Source organism: Garra rufa, chromosome 2 (assembly GCF_049309525.1).
Source record: "Garra rufa chromosome 2, GarRuf1.0, whole genome shotgun sequence".
NCBI classification, from domain to species: Eukaryota; Metazoa; Chordata; class Actinopteri; order Cypriniformes; family Cyprinidae; genus Garra; species Garra rufa.
Window position 1 is genome coordinate 70,123,864 of NC_133362.1, and position 15,595 is coordinate 70,139,458.

A 15,595-nucleotide genomic window follows, 5' to 3' on the forward strand; every position below is an offset into this window, starting at 1 on the left:
CACCAAAACATACCTAACCAGCATATGCTGGTTTTTTCAGCAGGGCAAAGACGCAGATCCGCGACTGATGTAAACACGAACATTGACTAGTGTGATTATCCGTTGATGCGTCGGAGCCGCGCCTTTTCAAAGCTTCAATAGCCTTATGGTTTCAGGCATGGAAATAATTAAATACATTAGCACAATAATGATAATGTCACGTATCAGTGATCTCGCATGCTTATGGTAGGATAAACAATAGCGTATTATTTACTCACCCTTCATGCATCCTAGGTGTATATGATTTCCTTCTTTCAGACGAATGCAATCGGAGTTATATTAAATCAATTCTGGCACTCATAGAACAGCATAGACTGAAAATACGTCGATCCATAGTAAAAAAGTGCCTCACATGGCCCCGGGGCAGTCAGTAAAAGCCTCATTTAGCAATCATATGTGTCAAGGTGCGTTCACACCGGACGCGAATGAAGCGGCAAGCGCAAGTGATTTACATGTTAAGTCAATGCAAAGACGCGAATAGCCATCCTGCGGCGCGAATAGCGCGGCGCGCATTGAGCGTTTCAAGCGATTGCCGCGCGAGTTCAAAAATCTGAACTTTGGCGAAAATCCGCGCCGCGTTAACCAATCAGGAGCTTGCTCTAGTAGTGACGGAGACAGAAATCCGAAACAACAATGGCGGACAAAATCACCGTTGCTGTCTGTGGTTCCTCGGAGCTGTACGATACATCTTTGGACTTTTGTAGAAACAGGAATAAAAGGGATCTTGCTTGGATTAAAGTGAGTGAAGAGGTCGGACAATCTAGTTAGTTTTAAAAAACTCTCTTTACTCAATTTGACCTACATATACATACATATTGAGACTACAAGCAAGCTAAAGCTGGCAAATTGAGCTCATTCACCTATTTTACAACTACTTTCCCGCTGACGAGCGGCAGAAGCCCCCCCATTGACGCGAATTCGCGTCTGTTGTGAAGAAAATGTCACGCGCGAATGACGCGAATAAACTCAAATGTTCAAGCGTTCAACTACGCGCGAATAGCGCGTTTTTTCCGCGCAAGTCGCGTCCGGTGTGAACGCACCATAAGAATCACTTTAATCTAGTTTGCTGCTTTGGGAAAGGGCGTAGCAGGGTAGAACGTGGTCTACACTGTGTGCCAATTACAACGCAGTGGGACAGCTGACCAATCACTATACATTTGGTTTTGCAGAAGGCGGAACCTGGAACTAATCGAGCCGTTTGTGCCAGCCGGGGGAGGAAGCCATCGGCGTCGGAAGCAAAATAAATGTGGGTGGGTCCTCCCCCTCCCCCAAAAATACTGTAGTATATGCCATTTTCTGTAGTCTGGTGCCTTTTATTGAATGTGTTTTTACACAATGCACATAGCCCATATTTAAGCAATAAGGTACGAGAGGCCGTGCTGTATAAATCACGGCTGAAGGGGTTGCAGGCACGCGTCGTGCCTAACAACGCCCTTCAGTCGTGATTTATTCACGATACAGCACAGCCTCAAGTACCTTATTGCTTTTATAAAACTGTTACCACATAATAAAAATATTAAAAATCATATATTTATTACATGTTAAAATATATTATGTTTTCATCAAGTAAAATCATCATTTGTCTTCCGCTGTAAAAAGTACAGTAGTCCCTAACGGCAACAGAGTGCGTCATTTCATTGAGCTCAAATAAAAACAGGTTAGAAACAGTTCTTATGCGCTGTATTCATTATTTATAGCCTATTAGGGCTGTCCCCGACTATGAATTTTCATAGTCGAATCAGAATTTTCGAATCTTTCTATAGTCGACCGATAGTCGAATCATCTAGGCCTATGTGTGTGTGTGAATGGGTTGGGAGGGGCACGACACTATAGTCAGCAGGAGGGTAAAACAATTTTTTTTTTTTTTTTTACACACTGCACACAGCAACAACTTTTAATAAAGCGACCAAAACTGCCTGCCAACTGACAGACGAACTTATTTAGGTTTAAATAAAAAACACAGAACGCGTCTTTTAGTTCTAAAAACGTGAGGCGCACAGCACTGCCTTTTTTGCTAAGCAACGACCAAAACAGCTGTCCTGTCAGTCAAATCAAAGTATTATAGCGCGAGCGCTCTAAAATCTTAGTTTTTTGCTGTTAAGTAAACGGTCATATTAGCAGAAACCCTAAATAATACAGCTCCTGGTTACCCACGATAGACACTAAAGGTTTCTCCTCCATTTCTTACAGTCTCCGGACTTTTTAAGCAACAGTAAACTTTCGTCACCACAACAGAAGACCCGCCTCTCCATTCATTCGATTGGACAATGGAAAAGAACGCGAATGACGTTGGGCGTTTTTCCGCTCAGAGTTGATTTTTTTTTCAACTTCAGGCGCTCAGAGCGCTCCTGCAAAAACGCGAGGCGCCAGGGGCGCATAAACAGAGCGCAGAACGCTCACTGCCAACAGAAAACCATTCAGAAGAGGCGCCTCCAATTGCAAAAACGCGTTTGGTGTGATCGCCGCCTAATCCCTGCTGTCAAGATGGTCCTCATCTCGTCATGGATCAGGGCAAGTGAAAATTAAATCTGTCACAGGGGTGGTTGGATTTATTCACAAACACGTTAAAAATATTTATTGAACGCTTCTTTCTTTTCACTTCTGTTTTTACTGCATTATCATAATCAAAGGCTGTATATAACTTAATATAACCGTACAAAACCAGTTGTTCTGTGTGCAATTAGACATTGAGCACCCCCATATTGCCAAAATGGTATGATGCTCGTTTCACCCGCGAAGATTCGACTGTGAGATCGGTGGTCGAATCAGGCTCCACATATCGATGCATCGAATCTTCGACTGTTCGGGGACAGCCCTAATATATATATATATATATATATATATATATATATAAATAAAAAGAAAAAAATTGAAAAAAATAATCAGAAAATTTGATTATTTTTATTCACCATAACCCCCCAGCCGTCGAAATTCAATTTGACATTCAGCAGTGGACGAGGTTCTCCCTTCGGTCGCAGTCCGAGCCCCGTCTGTCGTATGAGTTACGTTGCATACTCTGCAGCAGATAGGCTCTCCTTTCCGGTGCAGCAGAGTCACGGCTCCCTTCGGTTGCAGTGAGGGCCCCCCATCCGACTCACCAAATCTCGCCTTGCATTCAGTCGCAAGGGGGACTCTCCCTTCCAGTGCAGCAGAGCCGCAGCGAGAGTCGCTCCATCAATCGCCTTATTTTATTGCCTAATCAGCATCGGACGAGGCTCCCCCTTCTGGTGCAGCAGGACCGGTGCTCCCTTCGGTCGCAGAGTGGGCCCTCCGTCTGTCATTCACGTTACGCTGCGTACTCGACAGAGGATGGGCTCTCCCTCCCAGTGCAGCAGAGTCGCAGTTCCCTTCGGTCGCAGTGGGAGCCCTCCATCTGACACGCCAATCCTTGCCTCGTGTTACGATATTAAAGTGTCTAGGAAATATACATAACATTAGAGATATTAAAACACTACTGGCGTGTGGAATGTGGTGGAAGGAAACATGACAGACAAGTTCTGAGAGAGAAATTTGACTGGAATTTTATTTTACAACAAGCCGTAGCCACGGAATCCAGTCAATGCAATTATATGTCTGTGGACTATGTACAATGCAATAAATAAATAACGAAAGAAAGAAAGAAAATGGGAAAGAACTTAAGTGGTGCCAAAGAAAATAACAAAACATAACAAAACAATCCTTAACTAGTCCCTAAGCCTAACCAAAGAAAAATGCAGAAAACAAACCGAAATCTTCGCGCATGAGCGCCTAGATAACCTAACTAATAATAAAAATACAAGGGTTGGCGCTCACCTCTTACCTAGTGTGTATATACACAAAAACAGCTATGGGCAGAATGTATATCGCGAAATACTAACCTGATGTTCCTTCCCAACATAGCTTTGCAGCTGAAAACTCTTATTATATTCTCATATAGTGATACACACGTAATACGAATAAGTTACCAAATATAAATATAATCACTTAAGCACATAGCACACTTCTCCAGGTAGATTACATTAAACAGGTAAAAACTCTCAAGGAGTATACAAAAACTCAGCACGCCGCATAACAGCTTGCTGCCGCAAGAGAGGGAGAGAGCAAGTGAAGGAACCCGCCATCTCTCTTAAACCAGCTGGACTGCCTCTGATTGGTTCTGGTGCTCCGCCCTAATGATGACTGACAGATGAGTCAGCCAGTCACAGCGACCTAGAGGTGGGATTAACAGAAAGAAAACTCAATGAACGCACAACACACGTGTAGTGCATCAGCGAGTAAAAGCATCAACATTCCCACGCCAGCGAAACGCACGTGGAACGTAACACCCTCCCCCTTAAGAACCCACTATATGTAGAAAAAAAACTAACATATAGTTGTTCGAACGAATGTACTCAGACGCCGCAACAGGCAACTCTAGACAGTGCATCCGCGATCACGTTTTCTACGCCTTTCTTATGTTTGATAATTAAGTTATATCCCTGCATAATCAGAGACCAGCGCATCAAACGCTGATTCTGATTATACATGCGAGACAAGAAAACCAACGGATTGTGATCGGTAAACACTGTAACTGGGCTAATACTTGATCCAACATATACATCGAAATGTTGAAGGGCCATCAGCAACGCTAATGCCTCCTTCTCGATCGTCGAGTAGTTTAACTGGTGTTTGTTAAACTTGCGAGAGAAATAACAGACGGGATGGTCAATACCATCTTTATCTCCTTGAATTAGCACAGCTCCAGCACCCACATAACTCGCATCCACATCGAGTTTAAAAGCAGAATCAAAGTCTGGAGCGGCCAAAACAGGTGCATTACACAGAAGATCTTTGACCGAGTTAAAAGCATGCTGACATTCAGCAGACCACAAAAACGTTTGCGATGGACTGAGGAGTGAAGTTAACGGCTGTGCAATCGTCGAAAAGTTTCTACAGAAACTGCGATAATAGCCGGCCATCCCTAGAAAACGACGAAGTTCTCGACGGGTGGTTGGAGCAGGGAATTCGGATATCGCAGTGACTTTCGCTTCGATTGGGCGCACTTGCCCCTGACCCACTTCCTTCCCCAGATACGTGATTGTAGCCTGACCGAATTCGCATTTAGCTAAATTCAAGGTCAACGAAGCTTTCTCTAATCGCTCGAAAACAGTTCTCAATAAAGAGATGTGCTCTGACCAGTCGGACGAGTAAACTACCAAATCATCAAGATATGCGTTACACTTAGGCACCCCGGACAGCACAAGATTTACGAGTCGTTGAAAAGTGGCCGGTGCGTTACGCATGCCGAAAGCCATCACAGAGTATTGCATGAAACTGTCGGGGAACTCTCCCTTCCGATGCAGCAGAGCCGCAGCTCCCACAGCAGTGAGGGTCCCTCAATCACTCTCCTTAATTTTTTGCCTATTCAGCATCGGACTGGGTTCTCCCCTCTGGTGCAGCAGGGCCCCGGCTCCCTTCGGTTGCAGTGTGAGCCCTCCATCTGTCATCCGAGTTACGCTGCATATTCAACAACAGATGGGCTCTCCCTACCGGTACAGCAGAGTCACGGCTCCCTTTGGTCGCAGTGAGAGCCCTCCATCCTATGCGCCTCGCAAGAGGGACTATCCCTACCGGTGCAGTAGAGCCGCAGCTCCCTTCAGAAGCAGCGAGAGTCCCTCCATCAATCGCCTTATTCGCATTAATTCAGTCGCATTAATTGCCCCAAAAAAATTTTGCTCCAAGGTGCCTGTCCTATGCATAAAAGCTTCTTTTGGGGCGTTCTCTGGGTTCGGCCTGTATGTAAGGGCAAACTTGTGAAATTATGTTTTATTAACAAGGTTTGGGAGGAGCACGATCAGATAATCAATCAATTCGACACAGGTGTAACTCGTTTAGCCAATCATCCAATTATCACAACATGCATATGTAGACAGCCATTTTACCTCCGTCCAGCGATCCTTTCTTGGCATCCCTCCTCCACCCCAACTACCCACTTCTAATCTCTTTTTATCCCTGGGTTCGGCCTGTATTCTGGGCCCGGAGCCCTCCCCCAGGACAGCATGCCAAAATGTGCTTTTTACTTGCTCAAGCAGATTAGATGTAAGGGCGAACTCGTGAATTTATATCAGCTGCCAGTATTAACTGTAGCAGAATTAAATATCACCACTGACTAATCTGTTCGTCCAGCAAACATTCAGGGTAATTTCACAACAACTCTAAGCAATTATATTTTCTTGGCCGCAAAAAAAATAACATTCTTACAGTAATAATGCATTAGAGCATGTAGCTTGATCAGAATCGTAAGGTAACACTTTATTTTACGGTTTCTTAACTAGTTGCTTATTAGCATGCACATTACTAGAATATTAGCCATTTATTAGTTACAATTTTCTTCCTTTTTCTACATGACCTTATTCTAGATCCCTAATCCTACCCAATACCTAAACTTAACAACTACCTTACTAACTAATAATAAGCAGCAAATTAAGAATTTATTGAGGGAAAAGTCGTAGTTAATAGTGAATTAGTGGCAGAAGGCAGAATCAGAAACTCATGTAATTTGTGCACAAGAGTTTTATTAAGGACTAACGCATGACTAATCTAAACAAACAAACATACAATCACTCATACATGGAAGAAGGGCAAGTCAGATTGGATAAATGGAGCCATTAGAGAAACAAGAAAAATGACTATAAAAAGAGTCAGTTAGCCAACTAAATGAAACCATCAGTGCCATTTTACAACGGGGTTTACAAATTTAACTAAACCTCTAGTTCAATGTATGATACTTGCATTTCCTTGGTCGTTGACGAGCGTTTTGATGCAGTCTCGAATGAAAGTCTTAATTGTTTCAAGGTTTTGGACTTGGGATCACGTCTTTCCATGTTTGAAGAGCGATGAATTCTAAAGGTGTCCTGACTCTGAGGTGATTGGGAGTTTCTTCCAACGTGGAAAGTGAAGAAGAATGATGAGCTGAGAGAGAGAGAGGCCCAGCTGAAATCCTGTGATCTTTGGGGAATGAAAAGACAAGGCTGCAGGGCCTGGCACAGGCTTAGGAGTTCAAGGCCTGCCAGGCACAGAAGCATCAGCTCTGGGACTTATCAACCAGAAGGTGGCAAGGTGATGAGACATGGGACTAAAAGAACTGAGAAAAGTCTGGAGAACTGAGGCAAGTCACTGTGTGAAGCCTTTATCTCCTATGGGGGTCACAGTTAGGAGATAAAGGTAATTGGGAGGCCAGGGTAATTGATAATTGGAAGGCTAGAGAGCCAGTGGTGACTTTTTTGCTTTTGGAGGGAAAGTTTACGACTCTTTGTCTGTAAGCATGGTATTGGGATTGGTTGTTCATGCAAAAACTACTAAAGATTCTTAAAACACTAATATGTTGCATAGGTATCAAAAGATAACATAAACCATGTTTTAGATCATCAAAATACAAATTCAATGAGACCAAATGTGTTATATGTGTGGTTATTCTACGTAGTGATCTATCATAACACACATTAATAAAAACATTACACAATACAAAAGAAATGAACAGTAATAACATACACAATGATCTAAGGATATGTGTGTTCATTCACAGAAAGTTTTTTTTTCCAAGAATTAATAAAAGTCAGTTCCTATGGCAGTATGTGTCCTTTTTTTTTTTTTGAGTATTAGTTGGAATTATAAAAATTCTCTCTACATACTTTTGAGTCGTAAAGATTATCTGGTCTGGCAGAGGAGTCCTGGATGCCATACTAAGACCATTTATCATGGCTGCCAGTGTCATGGGTTGGGTGAGGGGGGTCTGTGATAATTTCTTAATCTAATGAAAAATGGATTATTTGGTAAATCTAATGAACTGTGTGTGTGATTGGTCCTAACCCTACATTTTTTCCCCGAGCAACACATAGGCAACAAATAATGACGGTTTGTAGAGTACTTTACAACAGCTTCAGATGTAGCTCAACCAATCAGAATTTTTATACATTTTGGTTGAAACTCTTTCCACACTGAGGGGATCTGTCAGCCTTCTCTCTAGTGTGGATCTTCATGTGCTTGTAAAGGTATCCTTTACTAGAGAAACTCTTTCCACACTGTTTGCATGTGTAAGGCTTCTCTCCAGTGTGGATCTTCATGTGCTTGTAAAGGTATCCTTTACTAGAGAAACTCTTTCCACACTGTTTGCATGTGTAAGGCTTCTCTCCAGTGTGAATTCTCATGTAAATGTTAAGGTATCTTCTACTAGAGAAACTCTTTCCACACTGTTGGCAGATGAAACACTCCTCTTCTGTATGAGTTCTCATGTGCCTTTTAAGCTGTCTATTTTCACTGAAACTCTTTCCACACTGTTGGCAGATGAAACGCCTCTCTTCTGTGTGAATTTTCATGTGGACTTTAAGGGATGCTTTTTGAATGAAACTCTTTCCACACTGTTGACAGATGAAAGACTTCTCTCCTGTGTGAATTTTCATGTGGACTTTAAGGTTTTGTATTTGACTGAAACTCTTTCCACACTGGCAGATGAAAGGCTTCTCCCCAGTGTGAATTTTCATGTGGACTTTAAGGCTTTTATTTTGAGTGAAACTCTTTCCACACTGTTGGCAGATGAAAGACTTCTCTCTTGTGTGGATTTTCATGTGGACTTTAAGGTTTGTATTTTGACTGAAACTCTTTCCACACTGTTGGCAGATGAAAGGCTTCTCCCCAGTGTGAATTTTCATATGGACTTTAAATTCTCCTTGTTGACTGAAACTCTTTCCACACTGACGGCACTTGAAAGACTTTTCTCCTGTGTGAATTTTCATGTGGACTTTAAGGTTTGTATTTTGATTGAAACTCTTTCCACACTGTTGGCAGATGAAAGGCTTCTCTCCTGTGTGAATTCTCAGGTGTGTTTTAAGGTTTCTATTTTCACTGAAACTCTTTCCACACTGTTGACAGATGAAAGGTTTCTCTCCAGTGTGAATTTTCATGTGGTCTTTAAGGGTTCCTTTTCGAGTGAAACTCTTTCCACACTGTTGGCAGATGAAACGCCTCTCTCCGGTGTGAATTTTCTTGTGGACCTTAAAGTTTCCTTTGTGACTGAAACTCTTTCCACACTGTTGGCAGATGAAATGCCTCTCTCTGGTGTGAATTTTCTTGTGGACTTTAAATTCTCCTTGTTCATTGAAACTCTTTCCACACTGAAAGCAAGTGAAAAAACTCCTAGTTCTTGCCTTTTGAGCTCTTTTTTGTGTAGATGTATTTTCTGATTGTAAGCAACAAAATGAATTTTTTCCAGTTATGAAAACATGATTCTCAAACTGATCTTTCTCTTCAGTTTCATTCAGTACTTCCTTCTCCTCTTTCAGTGCGGTTGGGCCTAAGGTGGGAAAACAAAGAAATAAAAGTTAACCCCAGTTTAATGCCAAAAAGCAGGTTACACCAATAATGTAGATTTGTAATGCATGTATGCTAGATTGCATATCATGGTGTCCAAACCTGATCATAGTCTGGTGTCCTATAGAGTTTAAGCTGGCTGCTATACAGTTTATTCAATCTAATAATAGTTTAGGAAACCTAGATAAAGACTGATCTCAATTATGATGTAGCATTTTTTAAATGTCTTCTAGGGGATCAAATGCAACAAAAATAAGAAAGGCTAGGAAAATGGACAAACTCCCCACTCAACCATCAGATGAACACGTTATCACACAATAATTCTTTCTGAGGTTTTATTGTGGGGCAATGATGTTAGCCAATCATAAAAATGGGCTGTTACGGCGAGTCCCAACCACGTTCCTTGAGGCCCCTAAACACTGCATGTTTTTCATGTTTCTCCAATTAAGTGATTAATTAACTGGTTCAGGTGTGTTTGATCTGGTTTGGACCTAAACTTTGAAGGATGGTAAATCTTTAGGCACAGGGTTGGGCACCCCTGCACCAAGACCTAAAATGGATGACAAATGGTCCGACAAAGGAGAGATGCAATGACCTATTGAATGGAAAATGCCCAGAAACTTACTGTAACAAACAAACAAACAAACAAACAAACACATCACAGAACATATCCTTTTAAAGAGAACAGGCAACATTTTTACACCAATTGAAAGTGAAGTAAGATGTGAAGATGGTGAATTTGTGCTCTGCAATAAATCCATCCAAGTGGTCATGTATGGAACCACTTTAACCCAGATTGATTTGTTATTTTATCTCAAGTCAGGTTTTGACTTTTCTTAGTTTTTCACCCAGAGCTTGACATAACACTAAATCAATCATAGATTCATTCAAGTAAATGTTTGTTATATGTACGATTATTTCCACCATTTGTTGTTAATTTATTCATAAGCAACAATACAGTTATATAAGCTCAAACATAAATAAGCATATCTGTGGTATTTGCCACATTGAATCGATTACTAAGATGCTGTCATAAAAGAAAAATAAACAATGAAAGAAACCATCCTGGATTTTTAAACCAGAAGTATGCATGATAACCTGCTTTGTTCTAGCATCCCCAAACACCCTTGAAGTTAAACATGGAGGTGAAAATATTATGCTTAATCCTTAATCCAATAGAAAATCTGTGGAGTGAGCTGAAGGTTTAAATTGCCAAATGTCAGCCTTAAAACCCTAATGTCTTGGAGAGGATCTGCAAAGAGGAGTGGAACAAAATCCCTCTTGAGATGTGTGCAAACCTGATGGCCAACTACAAGAAACGTCTGACCTCTTTGATTGCCAAAAAGGATTTTGCCAGCAAATACCAAGTCATGTTTCTCTAAGGGGTGAAATACTTTTTTACTCATTAAAATGCAAATCAATTATAACTTTTTTGAAATGCGTTTTTCTTTTTTGCTGTTGTTGTTACTCAAAATCAGCAGGGGATCAAATAATTATTTTTCCCACTGTTGTAATATGAACTTTTAGTCTATTTAGTAAGCATAGTTTGCTGAATTTTGAGTATTTAAGTCATGTGAGAGATCAGGACAAAATAAAGGGACTGAAAAGTAAAATGGAAGTGAAGGTGCAGTTCAGGAGAGGACTTTGAATTATTTTACATGTTGCATAGTCCACGATTTAAACCTTTTTTTACGTGATGACCATACAAAAATAGGGTTGTCTTTCAGAGATTGTATATGGGATGACCTGGATGAGTGTGAGATTTCCCAGTCTGAAATTTTGTCCCAGTCCACCCCTGAGCTCCAGCTTCAGGGAACAGAGGACTCAACTCTAAGATACGAAAAGGGAACTCTGATGCTCCCCTTGGGAACACTGTACTCATCGGTGACCCTTGAGAGTGAGGGGAGCACTGCTGTGCTCAACCATAAAAGCCACCTAAGAGAGGCAAAGGTGGACTAACAATTTTTGGTGCCTCACGGAACATGAGAGAGCAGACTCAACTCTCAGAAATCAAAGGAGAACTTAGAGGCTCACCTTAGGAGGGACATGATCATAGGCAACTCTCTAAATTGAGTTAGGGTTAGGATAGCACTGCCAACTAAGCCATAAGGGCAGTCACATGATGGGAGCTCCTGGGAGAAGCATGCAGAAGCATAAGACACCTGGTATGATTGCCTCACGAAGTTCCATGGAGCAGAGGACTTCATTCTCATAGATGAGAGGGGGGCCCAGATGTTTTCTTTGGGAGCGATGTGCTAATTGGAGACCCTCGAGAGCAGGGTGGCGAACATCTGAGTTTTGCTTCAACCCTTAATCAAACACACCTGAACAACATAATCAAGATCTGAAGGGTTACTAGAAAGCTACAGGCAGGTGAGTTTTAATTAGGGTTGGAGCTGAATTCTGTAGGACGGTGGCTCTCCAGGACCGGAGTTCGTTTTCCCTGCTCTAGAACAGCGTTTCCCAACTCCAGTCCTCGCTCTAGAGTGAAGGGAGCACTTCCAAGTTCAAAGACAGGAGCAGACTAACAGGGAAGGGGAAAAAGGCCAAAGAACCTGATATGACTGCACACAGAGCTCATGGAGAAAAGTCCTTAGCTCTCAGATTGAGAGAACTCACATGCTACATCCGAGACTAGTAGCTTTATCAGGCATTACATGCAGACAAAATTAAAATGACATTAAAAACTTGAAAGCTGCAGATTCGATCACTAATGAAATGCTGCCGTTTCTTGGGGACTCACACAGATCTGTTGTGGATTTCGTTGGATATATTATTGCTTTGTTGTAAAATCGGACAATATTGACAGTGTAGTGTTTAAAATGTAGGCTACATTTAAAATGTAAAATGTTCACTTAATATTACCTTTTTGTTTAACTTATAAAATCAACATTTGAAATCATTTGAATATTCAGAGAAAATTGCACACATGCTCATATTTTAAAGATGAAAAACAGTAAGTCACACTGTATGTTTCTGTATCGAAGAGAGTTTCTTAAACCAATCGCTCTGTACAGTCTGTCAACATTATATTAAAGCACTTGTTCGAAATAAGTATTTTATTTTATATAAGTTATAGTGTAAGTATTCTTTAATTATATCCATCATAATAATAATGGATATGCAATATTGGTTAGTGTTTTTGAACATGTAACAAGGAACATCATTGAAAAGAAAATAACATAACAGTCATTACCTCATGCATGGTTAAACCAACAACTAATAAAATACCATTGTGAACATTATGAATCCCACAACCACCCGTCCTTGTTGGAGGATGCTGAACAGACAGAATAAAAACAAATAATACTTCAAAGAACTGTTCTTCTTCTGAAAGAACTTCTTTCTAATGCACAGAATTCCAAGAACTAAACTTTATCAACCCCTGACTGGGAGATCTGGCAGAACAAAAGTTACTTTTTTCCCGGTACTTTAGCCTACTTTGTGTAATAACGAAAACATTTATTTCATTGAAAAAATAAGTCCAAAACTCTCTATTTTAACATTTTGAACAATAGGGCTCTACAATCTTTTTTTTTTTTTTTTTTTGTGCGTTTTAATTTTTCTGATAATCAAATTAAAGCATAATTTTAATTTTTGGGTTTACTGTTAAAATCAATACATGGAAGAAAAATTATATTCATTTAAAACGTTTAAATAATAATTGTAATATTTTTTTCTACAATTAAGGGGTTAATCTTGTTGTAATATTTATTTTTTATCATATATATTGTTTTGTCAATTATTTAAATAGGAATATATAAACACCTACATTATACTGTACAAAAGTAATACAAGACTAATATTGTTCTGTTTGATGTTAAACCGTACTTTTATTTTTATTTTGACAGGTTGCTGTGAAGTTTCTCTGTACAGTATGATATGCTGCTAGTTTTCTCAAATGAAACAGTGAAAGTTAAAACTCACAGCAGCTTTGGAGATTGAGTTTATCTGTTCATATGAGATGCAAATGCCAAAAATTAGCGGGAGCATCATGCGTGCCTCAGGATGTGTGTAGTAAAAAAAAAAAAATGTGTCTCCACCATTCATACAGACAGAGGCAAACGGAACATGCAGGATTCATATTAAAACAGTCTTTTTGCATTTCAGTTTTCACAGACACAAGTCCATATAGCGATTTGATTTATTAATCCAAAAATCAATGAATTCAGTGGCATTCCGCGCTATAGTAGATTCTGTTTTTTTATGAACGAGTCCGCGAACCAGTCCACGTTTTCGTGGGAGACATTGTAAACTCACTCACTCATGCGGGCATGCACTGCGATATCATGAGGAAATGCAGCTTTTTGATATAAAGTTTTTCTTGTTCCCGAATACAAATATTTTTTTTAAGTATTTGTTCGAAATAAGTATTTGTAAAAAACACACTATTTGTGCCTTTCCGAATACCATATTCGGGTTCGGCTCCACCCCTAATACATATATATACATATATATATCAAACCCCTTTCTCTACCTGTCCGTTGGTCGCGTATATCCTCCATGTTTGTAGTTTTTTAACACTTTTTATGCGTGTTTGTAGTTCTAATCGAATCCTCGTTCACGGCGCAGTGTGTTGCGGGCAATATTAGCAGTTAAGAGTGTGCATTGATCGTTAAGTAGTAGACCATCCGGGAATCTTTGGAATGCTTTTTAAACATACTACGATTTGGGACATACAATACTATTTAGAACGGATGCAGCTTCTTTGGTATAAGTTCTTTGGCTTGTCTGAACGCTAGTTTGTGCTCCAGTATAATCGGTCCGCCGAATCTCATCCAGTGAGAAACGTTCCGCGGTGCAAAACTTAGTGCGATTAAAATGCATTAAAAAAAAATTTTAACGCGTTATTTTTGTGTAATTAATTAATCTAAATTAACGCGTTAAAGTCCCGGCCCTAATATATATATATATATATATATATATATATATATAGGGTAGAGTGGGGGAAAATGCCCCCCACTTTTTTTTTCCCAAAATAACCACTAAAGATACATTTTCACTGTTGCTATGCACTACGTTGGCAACGGGGATAAACAAATCTCCTTGTTGACACCAGCTACTTGTTTTACGAGAAGAGGATTACATGCTAAATGCTATAATTTTCAGATATTAGTAAGCAAGTGTTTAAGAGAATATTGTTCTGTAGGATATCACAGTGATGTATGATAGATGAATAGTGAAGTCTGTAGTTTGAGAGGATATGTTATTTTTAAGGAATATAACTGTATTTTAAAAATTACAGTTTTTTAAAAAAGACAATAGAAAGAAAAAAATGCTGTGCGTCTCTCTCTACAAACAACAATTCATTCAAAAACAGCAGTTTTACCGCCCCGTTGCTGAGGAATATAATGTAGCGATCTAGTATCTAGGATATTGTAATAAGGATCGCAGGCAAACGCTGACAAGAAGTTTATGTATGTGCGCAGCACAATGTGATCTGCGACCTCTCTCTCTCTCTCTCTCTCTCTGTGCCTTTGCGTGCATCAATTAAAGCAGCGCATTAATATAGAACGGTGATTAAACTGACTTGGAACTACCTGTGCATTAAACGGTTTTACTGCACACCTGCCAGCCAATCAGAATCCAGTATCCAGACATTCCATGGAATATATATATATATATATATATATATATATATATATATATATATTAGGCTAATTCCATAATATTGTTACAACTGAACCAAATGCATGATGTCTACACACATTATTCATTAATATCTTTTATTTATCTTTAAGAATAAAAACCAACCTGTTTGTTCCTCAGTATCTTCATGTTTGACTCTGAATGTTTCTTCAATCTTCATGTCTTCACTCTCCTCTTTAATAAACTCCATCTTTCTTTGTTCCTCAATATCTTCTTGTTTCAATGTTTCTTCAAACTTCATGTCGCATGGATCTCTGATGATTCTCCAGGAGTTTTTCTGTGTGTTTGTACACTTTGTCCTGTTTAAGATGACAGTAATTAATAGAAAGAAAAATCAATGCAAACTCAATCAGCTCCTAGTTCAGTAGTCAGTGCACTAGTGAGACAGTCAGAGAGTTAATAGACTTATATATAAAATGTATAAAATATACAAATTACCAAAAAGGTTTATATTTAGGCAGGCTATTTTTTAATTTATAACTGGTATTCAATTATTTGTTCATCATATCTAATATATTACACTTTCATGAAATCACTCGTTTGTGTTTGTTGTTGTCGTTTGTAGTCCGCGTGCCGCTGAATC

The 15,595-nt window shown here is 39.7% G+C and overlaps 1 protein-coding gene across 1 annotated transcript; it reads right to left on the reverse strand.

Annotated features, from left to right (window-relative positions):
• Window positions 1–6,569: 6,569 nt before the first annotated feature.
• LOC141325711 (uncharacterized) lies at window positions 6,570–15,240 on the reverse strand. The gene is made up of 2 exons (XM_073834462.1): window positions 15,118–15,240; window positions 6,570–9,346 (listed from the first exon to the last, which is right to left on the reverse strand). The coding sequence occupies exons 1-2, from the start codon at window positions 15,200–15,202 to the stop codon at window positions 7,965–7,967; spliced, it is 1,467 nt and encodes a 488-aa protein (XP_073690563.1). The 5' UTR covers window positions 15,203–15,240; the 3' UTR covers window positions 6,570–7,964.
• Window positions 15,241–15,595: the final 355 nt, after the last annotated feature.